Raw genomic sequence first — 17,421 nt, 5'->3', positions numbered from 1 at the left:
TTCCCTCTTCCCCTGTAAGCCACCGTGCTAGTATTGTTGAGATGGTTTGAATCGCTAATAATTCACGGTGAAAAGCACTTGAAATTTTTGAATATACCAAACATGAAATATTACCCAATATATTGCTGCAGATCATGAAAATTGATGAAAAGGGCATTTAATTTTTCCAATTAAAACAGCAGCACTCTACTTGAAAGAGTTCCAATATTATGTGCGGAAAAGGGCTTTTCAGCGTTGATCTAGATTTGCTTCAGCTTGAAACTCGATCTACATCTTAATCTCTGAATTTTAATAAAAAGCTTAAAAGCTCTGCACGCTATCGGAAACTCGCATAAATCAAGAGCTCGAGTGCAGTGCAGGTTCCTTGCACAAGTTGTACAGCTTCGATCGCCAAACGTCATCAGTCTATAGAGACGCCGCCTAGTAAATTGAAAATTCCAGAATGAAATCTGGCATCCTGCACATAATTTTCACCTTAGCTGCCATGTCATCCATGACTTTCCGAACAGCAAGGTAAAACAATGCGCTTATGTTATACTGTTAATTAATTCGGCCTTCGTATTATTTGTAACGAAATCGCTTTACTGACGGAGGAACGGTATTAAGGAAGTCAAAGGATCACTCAAATTTGTCCTCACAAAACGTTTGGCTTCGCTGACTAAACTTGTAGCATCACCAACAATTTAACTGGGAGGCATATAGGCTCTGTAGAAGCCTCAATTGTTTTTTAGGAGCTAATTTTTTTTTCCAATTGCCTATGTTACGCTTGTGATAATCAATTTTCCTCAACACGAGGATAATACTTCGTCACGTAAAGAGATTGTTTTTTCCTTCTTTATTTCTTAGCGGGCAGGACCTACCAAGGTTCAGAGTGCTTGAGATGGACACAAATGGAACACTTTATCTCCACAAAACTTCATTTCTGTGCCCGAGAGAGATTGCCAAACGACTTACTGAAGGGAAATATCAACTTGCTGAGCCGAACAATTTAGGTAACAAATTACAAACCTTGTTTTGATTTGAGTTTCAAATTTAGGAGCTGAGTAATGAGGTAATTATATATCATGTTGAGTTATCGATTAAATAAAAAAATAATATAATTAATCAAATACAGTTTTTCCCTTTTAGTTCACTAATTCTTTTGAGTCAATCAATTCGAAGCTTCAACATCACCCCCCTCCCCGGGCAACTCCTGGGAATTTGAACGTTTGAAGATTGGTTTGTACAAATTATCTCCCCACGGGGCAAATATTGAGTTCAACTGCCCTACTTAAGTGCCGGATGTGATGGTCAGTTTTTTCAGTTGTTAAGGACAAAATCAGCGACCGTATGCATGCTTTAAAACTTAAACCTTGTGGAACCTTATTTCCGAGCCAATTGCTCACGAAGGTGAAGCTCTCTATCATTAACCAACTCCATATTTAAAGATAAAACACTTGTATGTGGGTCTCAAAGGGGTGATGGCTTTTACGGCTGACGATTAAAATGTTCGGCAATTTACGGCTAACGGTGAACGTCTTTGCATTGTTTTCACCAGAAATTTTTTTTAAGATTAACATTTTTAACAACTATCGGTTAAAATTTTTCAATTTTTACGCCTAACAGTTAAATATTTTGTCCGTTTAACGGTCAACGATTAACTTCATTTAGACCTTCTTGTATTCCACTGCAAAGACTTAACACTTCCGGTTTTAATTTCCCCCTCCACCCCCACTATGGAAGGTTCAAGTTCCCCATCCCCCGGGCACGGATGACAGTCCAATGCCCGTAGGTTGCTTGGGGGGATGTTTTAAGCTTTGGATTGAACGATGCAAACGTCGAAAGGGCTAAAGATGCGTTTAGTGTATTTCCGTTTTGCAAATTGTCTTTAAAGGATTGTCCAAAGATTTCGCGGTGTTGACCTGTAAAACTCTGAAACAGAAAGTTCCCTCAGCCGATTCAGGCGTCTATTGGATAGACCCGGATGGTGGTTCCCATGGTAACGCGTTCCAGGCTTACTGCGACCAGCAGACTGAAGGGGGAGGCTGGACACTAGTTTGGAGTTACACTTTTACAGATTATTCGAATATCCAGAAGGCATCTAACGCTGCCACTCCGCGCCCATCCTGGACAACAAGCAACGCTAACGTTTCGAGTATCCACAACAGTTCCACTCAGCGAGACCCACTATGAGGCCATGGACTTTTCTTTGTGGCGCAGCATTGGTAAGGAATTCCTGATCAAGAGCAACATCAACAACTGGATCGCATGTAAGGAAGGTTCTGGTAGCTTGGTGCAACAGAGGGACGGGACTGTAAGTTGTAAGCTGGTCAAACAACTCTCTGGACAGTGTTCTGGTGTAGTGCCGAACAGGGTTAAGTCAAGTAGTGCTGAAAAAACTCTTTTAAGCCGTAATCATTATTACTATTTTGAAGGTGACAGGAGTGGGGGTTGGCCAACACATGACCCATGTGGAAATAATCAAGCAAATCAATTGAAAGGTGTGGCAAACCCACATGGAAATATTTTCATTCGTTAAACTTGTCCTAGATGTTTATAGTGGTTTTATAATTATGATAATTATGATAATTATGATAAGATACAAAATTTAATCTCAGTCTACGACGTAAAAATCTGTGAATAAAATAAAATAAAATAAAATAAAACTATGAACAGTTCAATAATAATAATAATAAAACTATTTACAGATCAATGTAACTGTATGACGTCATTTTCTTTTTTCCTTTTTACAAGCGTCTTTTAAAGCTTCTTAGGTCAGTCTCATGTTTTAATGCTTCCGGTAATGCATTCCATATCTTCGGGGGCCAGGTATCGCCAAAATCTTAAGATCTTTGGTACCATATAAAACAAATTTTTCGGTCATAGATCACAGTAGACGTCAAACTTTAGAACATCAGTGAAATCACGTGTGCCACTTTATTGTTCATACGATATTTTGACGTCATCTGACGTTATGTTACTGAAAAGACGCACAGAAACGTGGAATGTATTTATTAATCCTTTAAACCGTAAGAGTGACTAGCATCAAATCTCTCCTTAAAATATCACTCCTGAATCACACATTAAGGTCATGACAATGAAAAAAATGATCACCAACGATAAAAGCGTTTGGTTGGTAAACAAAATCTCCTTGTCAGCTCCATAGGAAATGTATAAAGAACAGTGCAGAGAATATGCATACTCAACGTGCTTACTCAGTAGTTATTTTCAACGAATCCACGGATTCTAGAGTATGCACTTCGATTCCTACTTTTGTTGTCGTCGCACAATGCACAAACAAATCAATAGCAATATTTACCATATGGCTGCCAGTGCCCATGTGCAATATGAAGCGGATCCTGTGTTCTGATTGGCTACCCGAGCGGGCAAGATGGGCCGGAATTGATTAATTTTTAATTCAATTCAGCCAGACCCTACATCACGAGTACAACTTCAACTTGTGCAGTCTCCAGACAGTCCATCCGCAACAACTTAATTTTACGAGTGTTACCATCTGCGTTCGGTTTCCAAGCTCGACAATGCTTAACCATGTAATTATTAATGTTGCTTTGCTCTTCTTCATAACTTGTGGCTGGACTCCTTCAACATCAAGGTAAGAGAGAGGTTTTGTTTTTCTTGAATAAAATGCACTTTATAATAATCCGTCTTGACGGAACGTTTCGAACTTTCGCGCTTACATTAAGAGTTTCGATCTAAAAAGCTCAGTATTTTTTATATATATAAATGATAGTTTCAACTTTGCTTCCTGGTCATAACAAACTACATATATTTTCTTTAATGCCGTTCATTTCGAGTTGTATTTTTCCTCTCTAGCTTTCGAATGTCGGAACTTGTCAAGATATGTTTGGTATGTATCCCGTGATTTACATGGGATGATTGAGTGACTGAAAATAAAAACAAGGCAAATTTCCATCAGTTCTTGTGTAATATCCGGAATATCAATGGTTTTGCTTTACTACGCCCTGTAATTGGTCAAGAAAATTTACATCACCCTCTAAACCAATCAGATGCCAAAGCTACTCGCCCACGGTCACATTGTTATATCAACACCTAAGAGAGGGTGGGTAACTGACCTCTCAATTAAAATACCTACACGTCCGTTCAGATTATATTTGATAAACGCGAATCATACGATCTCGTTAAACTGTTGATATTCCTTCATCTCTTAGTGGGCAGGATGCACCAAGGTTCAAAGTGCTTGAAATGGACTCAAATGGGACACTTTATCTTCACAAAACTTCAATTCTTTGCATAGGCGAGGTTATCAAACGTCTGACCGAAGGAAAATATCAACTGGCTGAACCGAGCAATTTAGGTAAGCAAACAAACCTTGCTTTGATTTGAGTATATTTCGATGAGTCACGTTTGGTCGAGTTCATGTATCATGTTGTGTTGTCAGTTAAAGCAATCAGAAACATTTTCGTCCCTCGAATCGCGTGTACTCGTAAGGCCCTATTAGAGGTCATGGGGATACAGAATATTTGAGTAAAAGAATAAACGGGATACTTGAAGAAAAAAATTTAAAATAGGGATTCCGGGATTTTAAACCCGGAATCAGGAATACAAACCAAAGGAATTAACGGGATACGGGATTTATAGCCCAAAAATTAACAGGACACGGGATACTCAGACTCCTCCCCCCCACCTCCCTAATGAGGCCTCATTAGTTTTTAGCCGGGAGGATGCGGTCAATGAATTTTTGTTGTGCAAATTGTCTCAATAGGATTGTCCAAGGAATTCGCAATGTTGAACTGTAAGGACCTGAAACAGAAAGTTCCTTCAGCCGATTCAGGTGTCTATTGGATCGACCCGGATGGTGGTTCCCACGGTAACGCCTTCCAAGCTTACTGCGACCAACAAACGGATGGAGGAGGTTGGACTCTAGTTTACAGTTACACCTTCACAGATTACTCAAGTTTCACGAGTTCAGGAAACGCTGTCACCCCGCGTCCATCTTGGTCAGCTAGTTCTGCTAACGTTCGAGTGTCCACAACCGTTCCTTTGAGCGAGACCCATTATGAGGCCATGAACTTTGCTTTGTGGCGCAGCATTGGCAAGGAATTCCTGATCAAGAGCAATATCAACAACTGGATCGCATGCAAGGAAGGTTCTGGTAGCATAGTGCAGCAGAAGCAGGGGTCAATCGCTTGTAAACTGGTTAGACAGGTTTCTGATCAATGTCCCGGTATAGTGCCGAAATCAGTACAGTTGCATAATAATGGAATGTATCTTTCCAGCAGTAGTTTTTATTATTACTTCGATGGTAACACAGGCGACGATTGGCCAACGCATGACCCATGCGGAAAGGATCAAGAAAATAATTTGAAAGGTGTGCTGAACCCACACGGAAACATTTTTATTCGGTGAACTGAACTCCAAAAACATTTTTTAATCAAGTAATGCAATCTCCTCGCTTTAAGAAGAATACTTTTAGAGAGAGATATTATTTTTTCGTCTTGTCACGAGCGTGGAACAAAGAAAAAATTCTAAATTCCCATAGGCAATGGGGGACTCAGAATTGTTTTCCTTTGTCCCAGCCAAGAAACATTTTTCTTTATATCTTTACCGGGCTTATACTATCTTTCCTATTCTGTAACAACACCTAAGTCACTCTGAAACGCTGAGTTCAAAGACACAAAAACTGAGTATTGAATTAAGTAATACTGAAATAAGAATCTTGGTCAGTGCTTTGATATAATTTTTGGCTCCTAAAGGAGCGATTTTAGTTTGGTTTGTTCTTGAATGAACAGTTTCAAGTCGCGTGTTAAACTTAAACTCACAAAGGTGGCGGAGGCGGAGGCGCAGTCGCAAAAGGGCGAAACCTACAAACAATTTTGTCGTTGGTTTGTAGCGGATTCCCGAATCTAGAAACTTGTGTTTTATATATGACATGCTGTAAAATGTCCAATTAAACATGGTTGTTTTGAGGAAGTCGATGTGTAATTTTATTTTCCTTTTTTACTTTCTCTCTTTTTAGTTTCTGAAGGCCTCCAGGCTTCAGGGTTTGCGCTTTTCTTACCCATATAATGAGATATTTCGCATTCATTTTAATTGAGCATACAATTGATAATCAATTTTAACCAGAATTCGATCAGTAGGCAGCCCATGTTTCGTGAAGGATGATGCAGTAACGTCGCCCCGTGCAACCTGCGAATATTTGACTGTCGTCTATACCCAGGGGGTGGCAAATTTGAGCCTTGCCTGGCTGGGGTGGGGAATTTAAACCAGAAGTGTCGTTCTTCCAGAGGAATACAATTGTTTTATCTTTCAATATGGAGGCGTTGAAAGGACAGTTAAAATTAGCGAGGGAATGGCTAAGAAGTAAACATATGCAAGGTTTAGATTTTAAAACATGGACATTGAATAGAAAGTCGTGGTCGCTGATACTTCATTTAAAAAGGAATGTACCATCAAATCCAGTGTTGGAGTGGGGCATTTGAGCACAAATTTGTCTTGTGGGGCTGGAATTAGAACGAACAATTTTCATAATTTCAAAACGTGGGAAGAGGAGGGGTCGTTGAATCTCCGAATTGATCGACGCATTATGACCGATAAGCTCAAAGCGAGCATGCCGGGATTTCCCGAGTCTTGCTCGAGTTTGCAAACTTTCCGCACAGACAAATACTCGCGAAACTGTGTCATCTTTCTATCAGACTTTTCAGAGCTTTATCAAGAGAATGGAGAATGAAATCTGTCACGGGAGTTTGATTTGGAAGGACAAAATAATGATGTTTCAGAAAATGGCATGGTTTGGGAAGTTGTTTGAGGTACATGCAGGTGAGTTTTCAAGATTCTTGAATTATTAACACTATTGGGCTGTTTTGCCCTTTTACGGAGAGAGAATGAAGCAGAATCACATCAAAAAGGAGAGCTATTTTAGCCAGAATAACATCTCTGAACCTCTTTCAAATTTCAAACGCTTCAGTTGGGTTTTGATTAAAAGTAAGGTTCATAATTATAAGGTATGATTGTTTGATTAGTTTAGGACGAGGTCACGGCTGCACGGCAGCCTTTTCTTCACTGCTTCTTTTCAAATTTCTCATCATTTGGAAACTGTACTGTCTTCGGGTATCAATTTTTTAAGTAGCTTAACCGATAGAGTAATTTATTTCATTCAAGAATATTTGTTTACAAATCTGCAGTGAACGAAATCCTACCAATACCTTTTTTTCGCCACAGAAACTGAAAAAAAGTTAGCGACACGCCACCGCCGTGCTGCTCCAAAAGGAATTTCATTCTCGCTAGCGAGGATCGCAAGGTAATTGAACCTATCTTTGATTTTCATAAGGAATCATGGAATTTTTATAAAAGATTCATTCTAATGGGTTTGTAAAACGAAGAGAAATAAGTGTCTTCGTTCAAGTCCGAAACTCAAACGCATGTTTCTTCTTAATTAACCGCCGCATGTAGATGCGCTCGTTGGAAATATGAACATTTCATTTGAATGGCACCAATGCATTCCAGATAAAACCCGTGAAAATTGAGAAAATTCCTCTTCTTTTTTAGGGAAGAAAAAAATTTCACCAAATTTCACGAAGTTTTGATTCATTGCTGAAGTAAAGTTGGACAGAAACGTTTAAATATAACCGACCACCAGTGACATGAAGTCTGGATATCAATTTCAAAGGTAAACAGCAGAAATTATTCTCGAACTTTACGCAAAATGCCTTCAGTGACCATTGTAATATTCCGAGGCCTTTTGTTACTAGCAAGTTTTTCAAGATTGCGTGACAACAAGCTCGTGCAAGCCCTGTGCTTTTCCAAATATGGCAAATTAAGTCTATTGCAACGTCAGGTCGTCATGACTACGTACGCAAATCTCAGAATCTCACTGCGTTTTGAACGAAACGGGCGTGGAGATTTTCATCGCTGATTTACGCGAAATTATTTTAAGTCAAGGAGAGAAACGAAGAGTATTCATCGAAAATGGCCTCAACTAAAGACGGTTAGTAGAAGTTGCTGCTTTTTTTTTCGTTTTTTTCTCTTTTAAGTTCGTTTTTGTGTCGAAAGAAAGTTCTTTCATACTCGAGTCGTAAGTGGAGTTTCTCTCCTCATCGAATGCGCGTTTCGTATTTTTCCTAGGAGAGATCCAGCAGGCTAATCAAGAACAGGTAAATTTTACATTTGTACAGTTTGTATCAAGTTTTCTAACAATGAAACTGTTGTTAATCAATTTTCATTTGCTGTTTTCCCCTCAGGTTTTAGCCGAAAACCAGGTCAGTAAGAGAGTTTTGAATTGAACGTAAAAGTCCGCTAACGCACAGGTTGTAAAAAGTAAGGAGGAAAATCATTTTTTTGGGCGTTTTCAGTCCGCAGAATGCAAGGTGAAAGCCCCTGAGCAGAGCACTGTGGAAGAAGGGAAGAAAAAAAGGTAAAAGAAACATATCATTCAGAGATAGTAATGCAAACCAAAATCACATCCGGTAATGAACGTAAACTTCCGGTCAGCGGTTGTCGGGCCGACATTAGTTCTCTACTTGACTCTTCTGCTGAAGACTTTGAAAGGAAAACTGTAAATAAATATTCTTTTCTCTTTGCCGAAGCTTTCTTCTTTTCAGTTTCTTACCCTTTCATGCAAAATCTTCTAGGGTTTCTTTTACAAAACTTAACTGAGCGTTAAATTTTCTTTTTATTTCCATTTTTTTCGCAATCGTCTAGTCAGCCATCCTGGAAGGACAATTCAAAGATCAAGGTTGGTGTCGCTGTGTTGCTGTATGACATAGTTTAAGGACACTTGGTTGGTCCATTTATGGACAATAAAGAGTCTCTAGCCTAACCCTCTTTAATTAAGAGATCATAGTCATCTACTTGGTGTAGTTTCCACTGCATTTGTGTCATTTGAATGTTCTCTTTTTAAGGAATTCTTTACCCACTTGTTTCTAATTTATACCTTGAATGAGGCTTAAAACCGATTCAGCCGCATGTCGCGTGATACTTGCTGATATTTGTTTAATTAATGTTTCAATATCATTTTTAATAAAAGGATCTGAGAAAAACTGCAGAAGACCAAAAGAAGGAAATAGAAACGCTTCAAGAGAACATTGCGTGAGTAGAAGTTTAACCAAAGCTAAAGTAACGTGTGAAGTATAACAAATGAGTTTGCGTCAAAATTCTTCGGGGTGGTCTCAAGCTGAGGTGCAGTGTATAGCGCAAGAGATAAGGTTCCATGCAAACTCTTCGGGATATCATCAGAAATTTCGGAACATCCTCGGAAATGTACGGGTGTCTTCGGATATGATCGGGTCCCAGGCTTAGCTGCAGTGTACAGCACATGAGATTAGGTTGAATTAGAACTCCTCGCGATATTATCAGTTTTTGGAACATCGGGTGTCATCGGAAACGATTGGATCCCTTAAGATAAATCTCATGCGTTTGAAGCCAGTTGTAGAAAAGACGGTAAATTTTTCTTCCAGTTTTTCTTAATTTTTCCAATCTGTCTCAAACACTGGACACTGATAACTCTGGTAAACTATCCTTCAGTTTTCAGAAGAGCCTTGACTAGACACTAGTTTTTGAAAGTAGGTCAGTGTTTGAGGTTGGTCGTCTCCTTTGATGCTAGAGATGGAATCTAAATATTTATCCGCTCCACTACAGGGCATCGCAATTAGCTTTGGCACAAGAAGAAGTCGCCACTTTAAAGCTTACAAAGGACGCTACCCTGCAAGCTCAGTGAGTATCAAGTGTATTAAAACGATAAATTTTATTTTCGCGTGCATGGATGTGTTTTGGGCAAGACTCAGCGCCATTTTAGCCTGAGCCACTACGCCAAAGTTAAAATGTCTCTTAGAAGAACCAACGACAAATTTTTGCCCAAGAGCATAAACTGTATCACTTAGGAGGGCGTGGAGAAAATAAAAACAATAAAAAATGATAACAAAACAGTCTGGTTAATCGGGTAAGCGAGCAGGTTAGAATACGTTTAGAGGATTGAAATTCTACAAGTGTTCGTATAGAAAGATGTTATTGTATTTTTGTTTAGGGAGGTTCATAGTGCATTGAAATGTTTTCCTTTGTTGCATAGGAAAGTAAGAGATCGCGAAATTATGGTCAATCATTTAAAGAGAGAGGTATGTACTTCGCTACCACAATGGTCCTGTTGGAAGGTCTCGGGGCATATTTGATTGAGTGTGGCGTTTAGTCCTTCAACATGTAAGAGTGATTAGCATCTAATTTCTCCCTAAGGCCGATTAAAATGAAGAGAAGCGCGAGTGACAGGAATCGAGTGTTTGAGATCTTGCTACTGATTGGTTAAAAGGGTGGATAGCGCAAGTTATCTGGGCCAATCATGAAGCGGAGTGAAGCGAAATATTAAATTTCCCGGATAACTTTCGACACTCGATGAAATCGCTCTGTTTGTGTAATTTAAGTTACGGCTATATTAAATAATTACGGCTGAGACGTTACTGTCCGCCTGATTCGTCGAAACAAATTTACCAAGAGTTATTTACAAAGAGTAATTTTCCTCTCCTGCAGTTGAAAGAAAAAAAGGAGTCAGTAGAATGGATGACCGACAAGTGAGAGAAGCTTTTATCGTTTCGTAATTAACTGTTTTTTGTATTACAACACAGCCCCAGTTGTTTGAAGGGTTGATAACACTATCCACTGGATAAATTTCTCTCCAGTGGATAGCGCAGTTCGTTGTTTAAGTATTTATGCGCTGGTTAGCGATTTATCCGTTGGAAAGCGTTATCCACCCTTTAAAATGAGAGGGCCCAGACTTTTATTATGTTTTCCCAGAGAATTTTTCGGATGACCTTTATGAGTCGAGCTCATAACTAAAGATGATGCCCCTATGTAAGAAGAATTCAGCCTTAGATGCATGTAATGAATGTATCCTTAGGTTTTTGTCGTTTATTTTTCAATAACATTTAAGTTTTATGACTAAAGAAATTTCAAATCTAATTATGTCACTGACATTTTGTTTTTCTTGTCTGCAACAATCATCTTTAACTTGCTCACTCAAAACTCAATCTGTAGTTTAACTCTCTTTGTTTTAAACTGAATCATGTTTAAGGTTTAAGAAAGAACGAGAGAATCTGCTCGCTATGAGTACGATGTTTAAATATGTACAGAATGAGACCAGCAAAGTCAAACAATCTTTACAGGTAAGTTGTGAAATGAAACACTTTTATTCGTTAATTGACTTTAGTTGCAAGTGTTAGACTAGTCAGGCCCAGGCCTTCCTCAAAGAACACACCTCGTGGCATGGGATTGTTAACTTGGGTCATGTTGTTTCAAGCTGGGTTAAGATAACCCAGTGAAATCTGATTTCAGAGCTGAAAGCTTTTGAAGAAAATTGGCTACAACTTGTTTTGTCAGCAACTTGGTGATTGGATGCTCTAACATCACTAGAGAAAATTATCCCAAAGACCGGGCTTTTGAAAAAAATTGTAAAAAACCTAGATCAAATTTAACCTTGGGTTAGCGCTAATCGGCCCTCGAACAACTGGGTCTGGTGCATGGTGCACGGTGAAATTCGGTGCGCATGCGTCGCTTTCCCTATTTTCGCACTGTCCTTACGAGGTTCAAGAATGGGGGACCTAGGGTTCAAGGCAGATCAATCAATCACAATTATCTCATGGGAAAGAGGCATAAAAAGAACATGCGCTGGAAAAAAAAATTAGAGGAAATTTGAAGTTCACTAGTAGAAACGTGTAAAAAAATCGTTTTCCTTACTGCTGGTACAAGCGTTTACTCAATCATTTGTTGTTTGCTTTTGTTCTGTTTATTCAGGAAGAAAGAAAAAGCCGTGATCGGTGAGTGTTCCTATTCGTATTTGTATGATGTATTAGTACAAGAAAGGACAAATCCTCACTTGATTTGTAATACTGTATAAAATTTGTTGAATAAAAGTTAAGTTACTGTCGACGGTGCAATTGTTTACGCCATCGATGTTGCGTTGAACGAAAAAAAAACCGCAAATTTTGCATCGAGTGTCGCAAAAACAAAACTAAAATTTCTTGCTCTTTGACCCCAAAGACTGACTGCATCTAGTTTCTCAATACAATATCACCCCTGAATAGCGCAGTAAGGTAATAAGAATATAGTAAATGATCATCAACTAAAGAAGATGTTGATTATCAAGCAAATTCTCCTTCTCAGCACTTTGAATAGAGAGAACAGCTTAGAGAACACATATTCTGATGTAACGGTGTAAAAGGTTAACTGATGCCAATCATAGCAGAGGTGAATATCACTGAGTAGCCTTTAGTTTTTGCATATGCGCTGTACCATGGTACATTTAATCTAAAAACTTCAACCTGTTTTTTTCTCTGATTTCCTCCTTGGAATAGGAAAGAAGCTGAGCTAAAGTGTGAAATCTCCAGTCTAAGCAACAAAGGCGCTGGGCTCCAGTCGAGGGTGACAAATTTGATGAACAAGATCAGTGAACATAAAAAGGAGATAGAGAAACTGCGGACTGCAAAGGGAAAGCTTAGGGATAACGTGTACAAGCAAGAGATAACTATAAATAAAATGGAAAAGAAGCTTGGCAAGGTCAGTGAATCAAGTATCAAAAAACCTGTTTATAGAGCGCTTTTGTATCAACCTTCTGGCACTTTGACTTCTTAAAATATTTTTACTCCGGAATAAAATGTCAAGATCTCGAGGATGAAGGAAATGATTACCATGACTGCAGACGCTCTTGCTTGTGAAACAAATTCTCCTTGTCAGCACTTTAGGAAATGCAAAGGGAACAGTATGGAGAATATACATACTGATGCTATGGTGTAAAGGGTTAAATAACAAACAAGGTTATCTCCTTGTCATATAAACAACGCGTTTGATGGGAAAGAGCGTGCGAACATGTCGGTCAGCTGACGTTCGCGCATGTGTGAACGTTGTAATGGCGAGGAGTGCCTACACAAGCCAATGAGTCACGCTGTGTTACAGCCTCATTGCGTTCTGGTAAAGCTCAACAGGTTAACCGAACTTTGTGTTTGAAAAGTCTCGAGTTTTCTCTTTTTCCTTATTTTCATTTCTTTTTACAGACCTCTTTGAACTTTTCATGTGGTAGCAAAGATTACTCTTATTACACTAAGTAACCCTGAATTTTGTTTTTTGTTTTATCTTTTAGATGGAGAATCGCAGTGAGAACTTTAAAATGTAAGTGAAATGTGATTATTTCTTTCATAACATGCAGGATTTTCGTTGTATCACAGTAAAATTCACCCGACCCCACCCATAAGGCTCTCTAGTATTCTAAAGACCCCCTCCCCCCTCCCTTTTTATACTCCGTCAGCGACAAATGTCCCCTCCCCCCTCCGTTCACCCGGAAAACCATGTGAACCTCACAAAATCCTCCAGACCCTCCCTAGGTGACAAATAATTACGGGTCTCTATATAGAGGGAAGACTGGGGATGAGTCGGGTCTCGATCTGAGGTTATGTGACCATTGCAGTGTCCAGGCATTACAGGTTTTGATGTTACATCTGATCACGTCTGATTGCTTCAGTTTCCTCGTTCACTCACTTTATGTCTCATTTTTCCGCAGGCGTCTTCGTAAAAGCGAAAAAAGGAAGGATGAAAATATCATGAAGGTGAATTTTCTTTCTGTGAAAAGACCCTGGAAAAAATACCAAGCATTTTAATAATTTTTAATTAATTTTTTAATTTTTGATTTCTTTAAGTAAGCTACGACAGAATCCTTTTTCAGCCTGTTACTTAGCAACGTAGTCAGGCTCACGTCCTTTTAGGGTTGATGTGAACTGATTGATGGAAATGAACATTGTTAAACACGTGGGTAGCTGTACATACTAAAACTTTAAGCTTCAGAGTTAATGTGAATTGTTCGAATGTAGCATTCTTTTGCATTGTAAATTGTAGGGCCTCGAATACAGGAAAATCCTATCACAGAAAAAGAAAGAGTAAGTAATAACATCAGTTAAAAGAAAATTGTATTTATTATGAGCTTAGAGACCACTCATTGTTAATTGCTGGGGGGGGGGGGGGGATTTTGTGATGATTACATGGTTTTTAAGGTGGAAGGGAGGAGGTATCATTCGTCGCTAAAAGATTATCAGGTAAGTTTTACTGTGACAAACCAAAATCCTCCAACTCGTTCCGTACTTTTTATGGTGTCGGCAGAGTCCTCTGAAACAGGTCTCGTAATTCCAGTATGTGACTTTTTAAATCATGTAGTCCAGTAACCAGTTTTCATTTAGGAACTTTTGATAAGCCCCTTGAAATCTGACGCTATCTGTACTTCAGTGCGGCCGTAATTCATCTTAATATCATTCCATCAGGCTGAAAACGATTCAAGAACAACACAAGGCGGAGAAACAATCACTCCTTGCACAAATTGAAAGCTGCAAAGCCGAATGCCGAAGAAGAAGAAGAATTATTGAGGTAAATATTGATCGATTAAGTTAAGAATTCCCTTGCCATCAAAGTTTGTAACCTCAAATAAGTCGCGTACGCCAGTCTCGTTTCTAAGACTTTCCAAAACGAGGCGGAATGTGGGTAATGCTTTGCGCGCAAACGGAAGGCATGACGTGAAAGAATCTGGCGCTACATCGAGTTAACCTCTGTGTCAGTCCACTTTCTTTATCTTTAAACAAATAACTATTGGGAAAAAAATTGACCAAAACAGCTTAAGGGGGGATTCTACCTGAAATTAGCTCAAAATATTGTTTTTTTGTTTTCTTCAGAAATGCGAGGTTCAACTATTCGACTTTACACTGACGATCGTTTTTACCGAAAAATTTTAAAATATAAATGAGAAATTACGTTAGAAAAGAAGAGGTATCTAAATAGAAATCTCGTTTCCATGGCAACCAAAACAGCATTTTTTGTTTCTTACCTGTTTACCAGCCTGTTTGGAGCTCAAAATATGTCAAACAAGCCCGAAACGCCCCTTAGAATCCTTGTGCTGCCTTACATGAAGGGGAAAATAAGAAATTGAAAGAGTAACACTGGAGACGAGTGAGAGATTTTTGTGTGAAAGTTGTCACAGTGTATTGCGAAATATTGAACTCCTTTTGTCTCTTTTGTGCTGGAATGACTGGAAAGAAGAAAAGAACCGTTTACAGGAAAACTAGGAAAAGAAAGGGGCATGGAGGAGATCGTAAAAAAGCGCAATTACTGAAGAAAAGCGGTTGCAACAGGAAGAGTGAACCAAACGAACCGACCCCAGGAACTTCGCACGATCAGTCTGATCTGTCAGATTTTGGCGAAGAAAGCGATCAGCTTCCTAGTTCTTCAAGGAAGAAGATGAGATTCCAGAGCTCAGAAGATGAGTCTTCTTCAAGTTCTGATGAAAACAAAAAAGTTTTCGAGGTAGCTGAGGTAGAAAAAGGATACAGGCTCGTTGATCTAAAGAGCTTCTCTTCTGTGCTCTCAACTTTACACAAATGCGAAGAAGGTGAGAAAAATATCACACATCATAAATATGCTTTTCAGCCCCTTGAACCTAAAGAAAAACGATAGTTAGAATTATTTGCAGAAAAGGAGTTTTATTATTGTTTAATCATTTTTTCTGATCTTTCTTCACTGCAACACTTGTACACATTTATGGAGGTGTGAACTAATGCTCCAACATTGTGGTTCTGTTTGGTTCAGTAACTATAGCTAATAGCATCCTTTTCCGTCATGTTTTTAATATAGGAGACCTTACTATTGAAGAAAATACCGCTAGCCGTTATGGACTGATGTCAGATCTCTCCATTCACTGCAATTCTTGTGATGAAAGTACTCCTTGGCAGACATCACCCAACCTTGCCAAGAAAGGCAAATCATTTGATGTCAACCGGAGAGCTGTCTACCACTCAATAGAAACTGGAAGTGGCTACGACGGACTCTCTTCTTTCTGTGCGATAATGAACATGCCTTGTTTGTCAAGAGCTGCTTACTACAAGCAAGTTGATGTAATTTTGGAAGCACTGGAAAGTGAAGCAAAAGAAGAACTAAAAGGTGCAGGCCAAAGGCTCCGAAAGCTAATCATGGAGGAAAATGGCATCTCAGACAGCACCACAATAATTGATGCTGCCAAGGAGAAGAAGCGCCGGCAGGGATTGCAGCTTATCCGTACTCAAAGAGAAGCGGCTCTTCGTGAAAAAGAAGATGTTTCATATGAAGCTGGGGCATTCTAACTCTTGCTCTTGCCTATCCTAATTATATTTGAACTTATGGCTACTCATTGACTTCATAATTTGAATACAGGAGGTGTTTAATTTTACAATCTTGTAACTTTAGGCCTTTTTTTCTCAAAACGTATTTTTTAATACTTGAGAAAAGATTACTCAAGAAGTATGAGAGCTATGGACCTGAAATTTTTAGGGATTGCTGATCTAATTGAGTTATTTGGGATGAGTGAAGGAAAATGCCATAGAGGTCTTTCTAAAGAAATGATTAAACAAATAGTGATCATGTGTTAGATGTGTAACTTGACACCAGTGCTGTGATGTCAAATTTAAAAAATTCTTGAAATCCTTCACTCATCCCAACAAGTATTCAATATTCTTTAGAATAACAGCAAAATATTGGTATTTCATTGAAACAGTTTCTAACAATCTTTACTCAAGTACATATAGGTGAGACACTACAAGTTGTTAATTGAAATGACCGGTGTCAGGTTACATTTGCTGCAGGTGTGACATAACACCTTTTTTTGAAAAATATAGTTCATAAGCTTTCCAGTGATATATAGTTTTAGATAGTTGTGACCAAAACTTAAATTCCTACAATTATTTGAAAAAATGCACTTTTTTTAGGTAGAATCCCCCCTTAAGTTGTTTACCTTCTCCTTAAGAAACAGATATATACCGAATTGATGTTACTAAACAACGTCTTAAATTGTTTAACTTATTTTCTGTTTAAGGCCGACAAAGAAATGAAAGTTACTTTGGGAGGGTAAGTAAACTTTGCTGCTCTGTTGGCAAAAGTCAGAGAAAAGGGCAGAAAGAAAAAAAAATTGATGCTAAGATTTTCCTTTGATTCAATTTGTTTGCAAATTGCTGGTGTGGATTAATGCGCCAATCAGCTACTTACACGTACGCGTCACTCGCCTTTTGCACCACTCTGCCGGTCAGGTTGATTAAAGAATAGCAAAGCATTTACCATTTTTAATCCAAAGTCTTCTATGGAATTTCTTGTCAGTTAAGGCCTATGGTTTTGATATGATAAACAAACTGATACATATCTGCGCTCTCTCGTGAGAAGAGAATTCTACTATTCTCTGTTTGAAAATTTAACGTTTTGCATTTGAATAAATTCTTTACTAACACAGACCTGTCCTTTATTTTAAGGACAATCGAATTTCTTCGACAGAAGGTAAGAAAATTCCCAATCTACTCACTCCAAAATAAATCGAAATGCACATTCCCCTTCTCGTTTTGGATTGTAATTTCATGATTGTTTGTTATGTGCATGTTGTGAGATATCAGGGAAAATGTTGGATGATGTTAACAAAATCTTGATCATCGT

The 17,421-nt window shown here is 38.6% G+C and overlaps 3 protein-coding genes and 1 pseudogene across 3 annotated transcripts; all 4 read left to right on the top strand.

Moving 5' to 3' along the window:
• Positions 1-360: 360 nt before the first annotated feature.
• Positions 361-2,557, top strand: LOC131786752 (uncharacterized; annotated as a pseudogene).
• Positions 2,558-3,415: 858 nt separating this feature from the next.
• LOC131786740 (uncharacterized) lies at positions 3,416-5,931 on the top strand. The gene is made up of 3 exons (XM_059103799.2): positions 3,416-3,592; positions 4,170-4,315; positions 4,724-5,931. Exons 1-3 carry the CDS (start codon positions 3,519-3,521, stop codon positions 5,365-5,367), a joined length of 864 nt encoding a protein of 287 aa, XP_058959782.2. The 5' UTR covers positions 3,416-3,518; the 3' UTR covers positions 5,368-5,931.
• A 1,995-nt stretch (positions 5,932-7,926) lies between these two features.
• On the top strand, positions 7,927-13,869 carry LOC131786730 (nucleolar protein 58-like). Its single transcript, XM_066173919.1, has 10 exons — positions 7,927-7,945; positions 8,083-8,111; positions 8,199-8,216; positions 8,310-8,371; positions 11,015-11,105; positions 11,734-11,756; positions 12,294-12,495; positions 13,076-13,104; positions 13,493-13,538; positions 13,825-13,869. Exons 1-10 carry the CDS (start codon positions 7,927-7,929, stop codon positions 13,867-13,869), a joined length of 564 nt encoding a protein of 187 aa, XP_066030016.1.
• A 1,081-nt stretch (positions 13,870-14,950) lies between these two features.
• On the top strand, positions 14,951-17,003 carry LOC131788857 (uncharacterized). The gene is made up of 2 exons (XM_059105953.2): positions 14,951-15,361; positions 15,604-17,003. The coding sequence occupies exons 1-2, from the start codon at positions 14,998-15,000 to the stop codon at positions 16,086-16,088; spliced, it is 849 nt and encodes a 282-aa protein (XP_058961936.2). The 5' UTR covers positions 14,951-14,997; the 3' UTR covers positions 16,089-17,003.
• The last annotated feature ends 418 nt before the right edge of the window (positions 17,004-17,421 follow it).

The sequence above is a fragment of the Pocillopora verrucosa genome, chromosome 11 (genome assembly GCF_036669915.1).
Source record: "Pocillopora verrucosa isolate sample1 chromosome 11, ASM3666991v2, whole genome shotgun sequence".
Lineage (NCBI taxonomy): Eukaryota > Metazoa > Cnidaria > Anthozoa > Scleractinia > Pocilloporidae > Pocillopora > Pocillopora verrucosa.
This window is presented reverse-complemented; position numbering and strand designations above follow the sequence as displayed.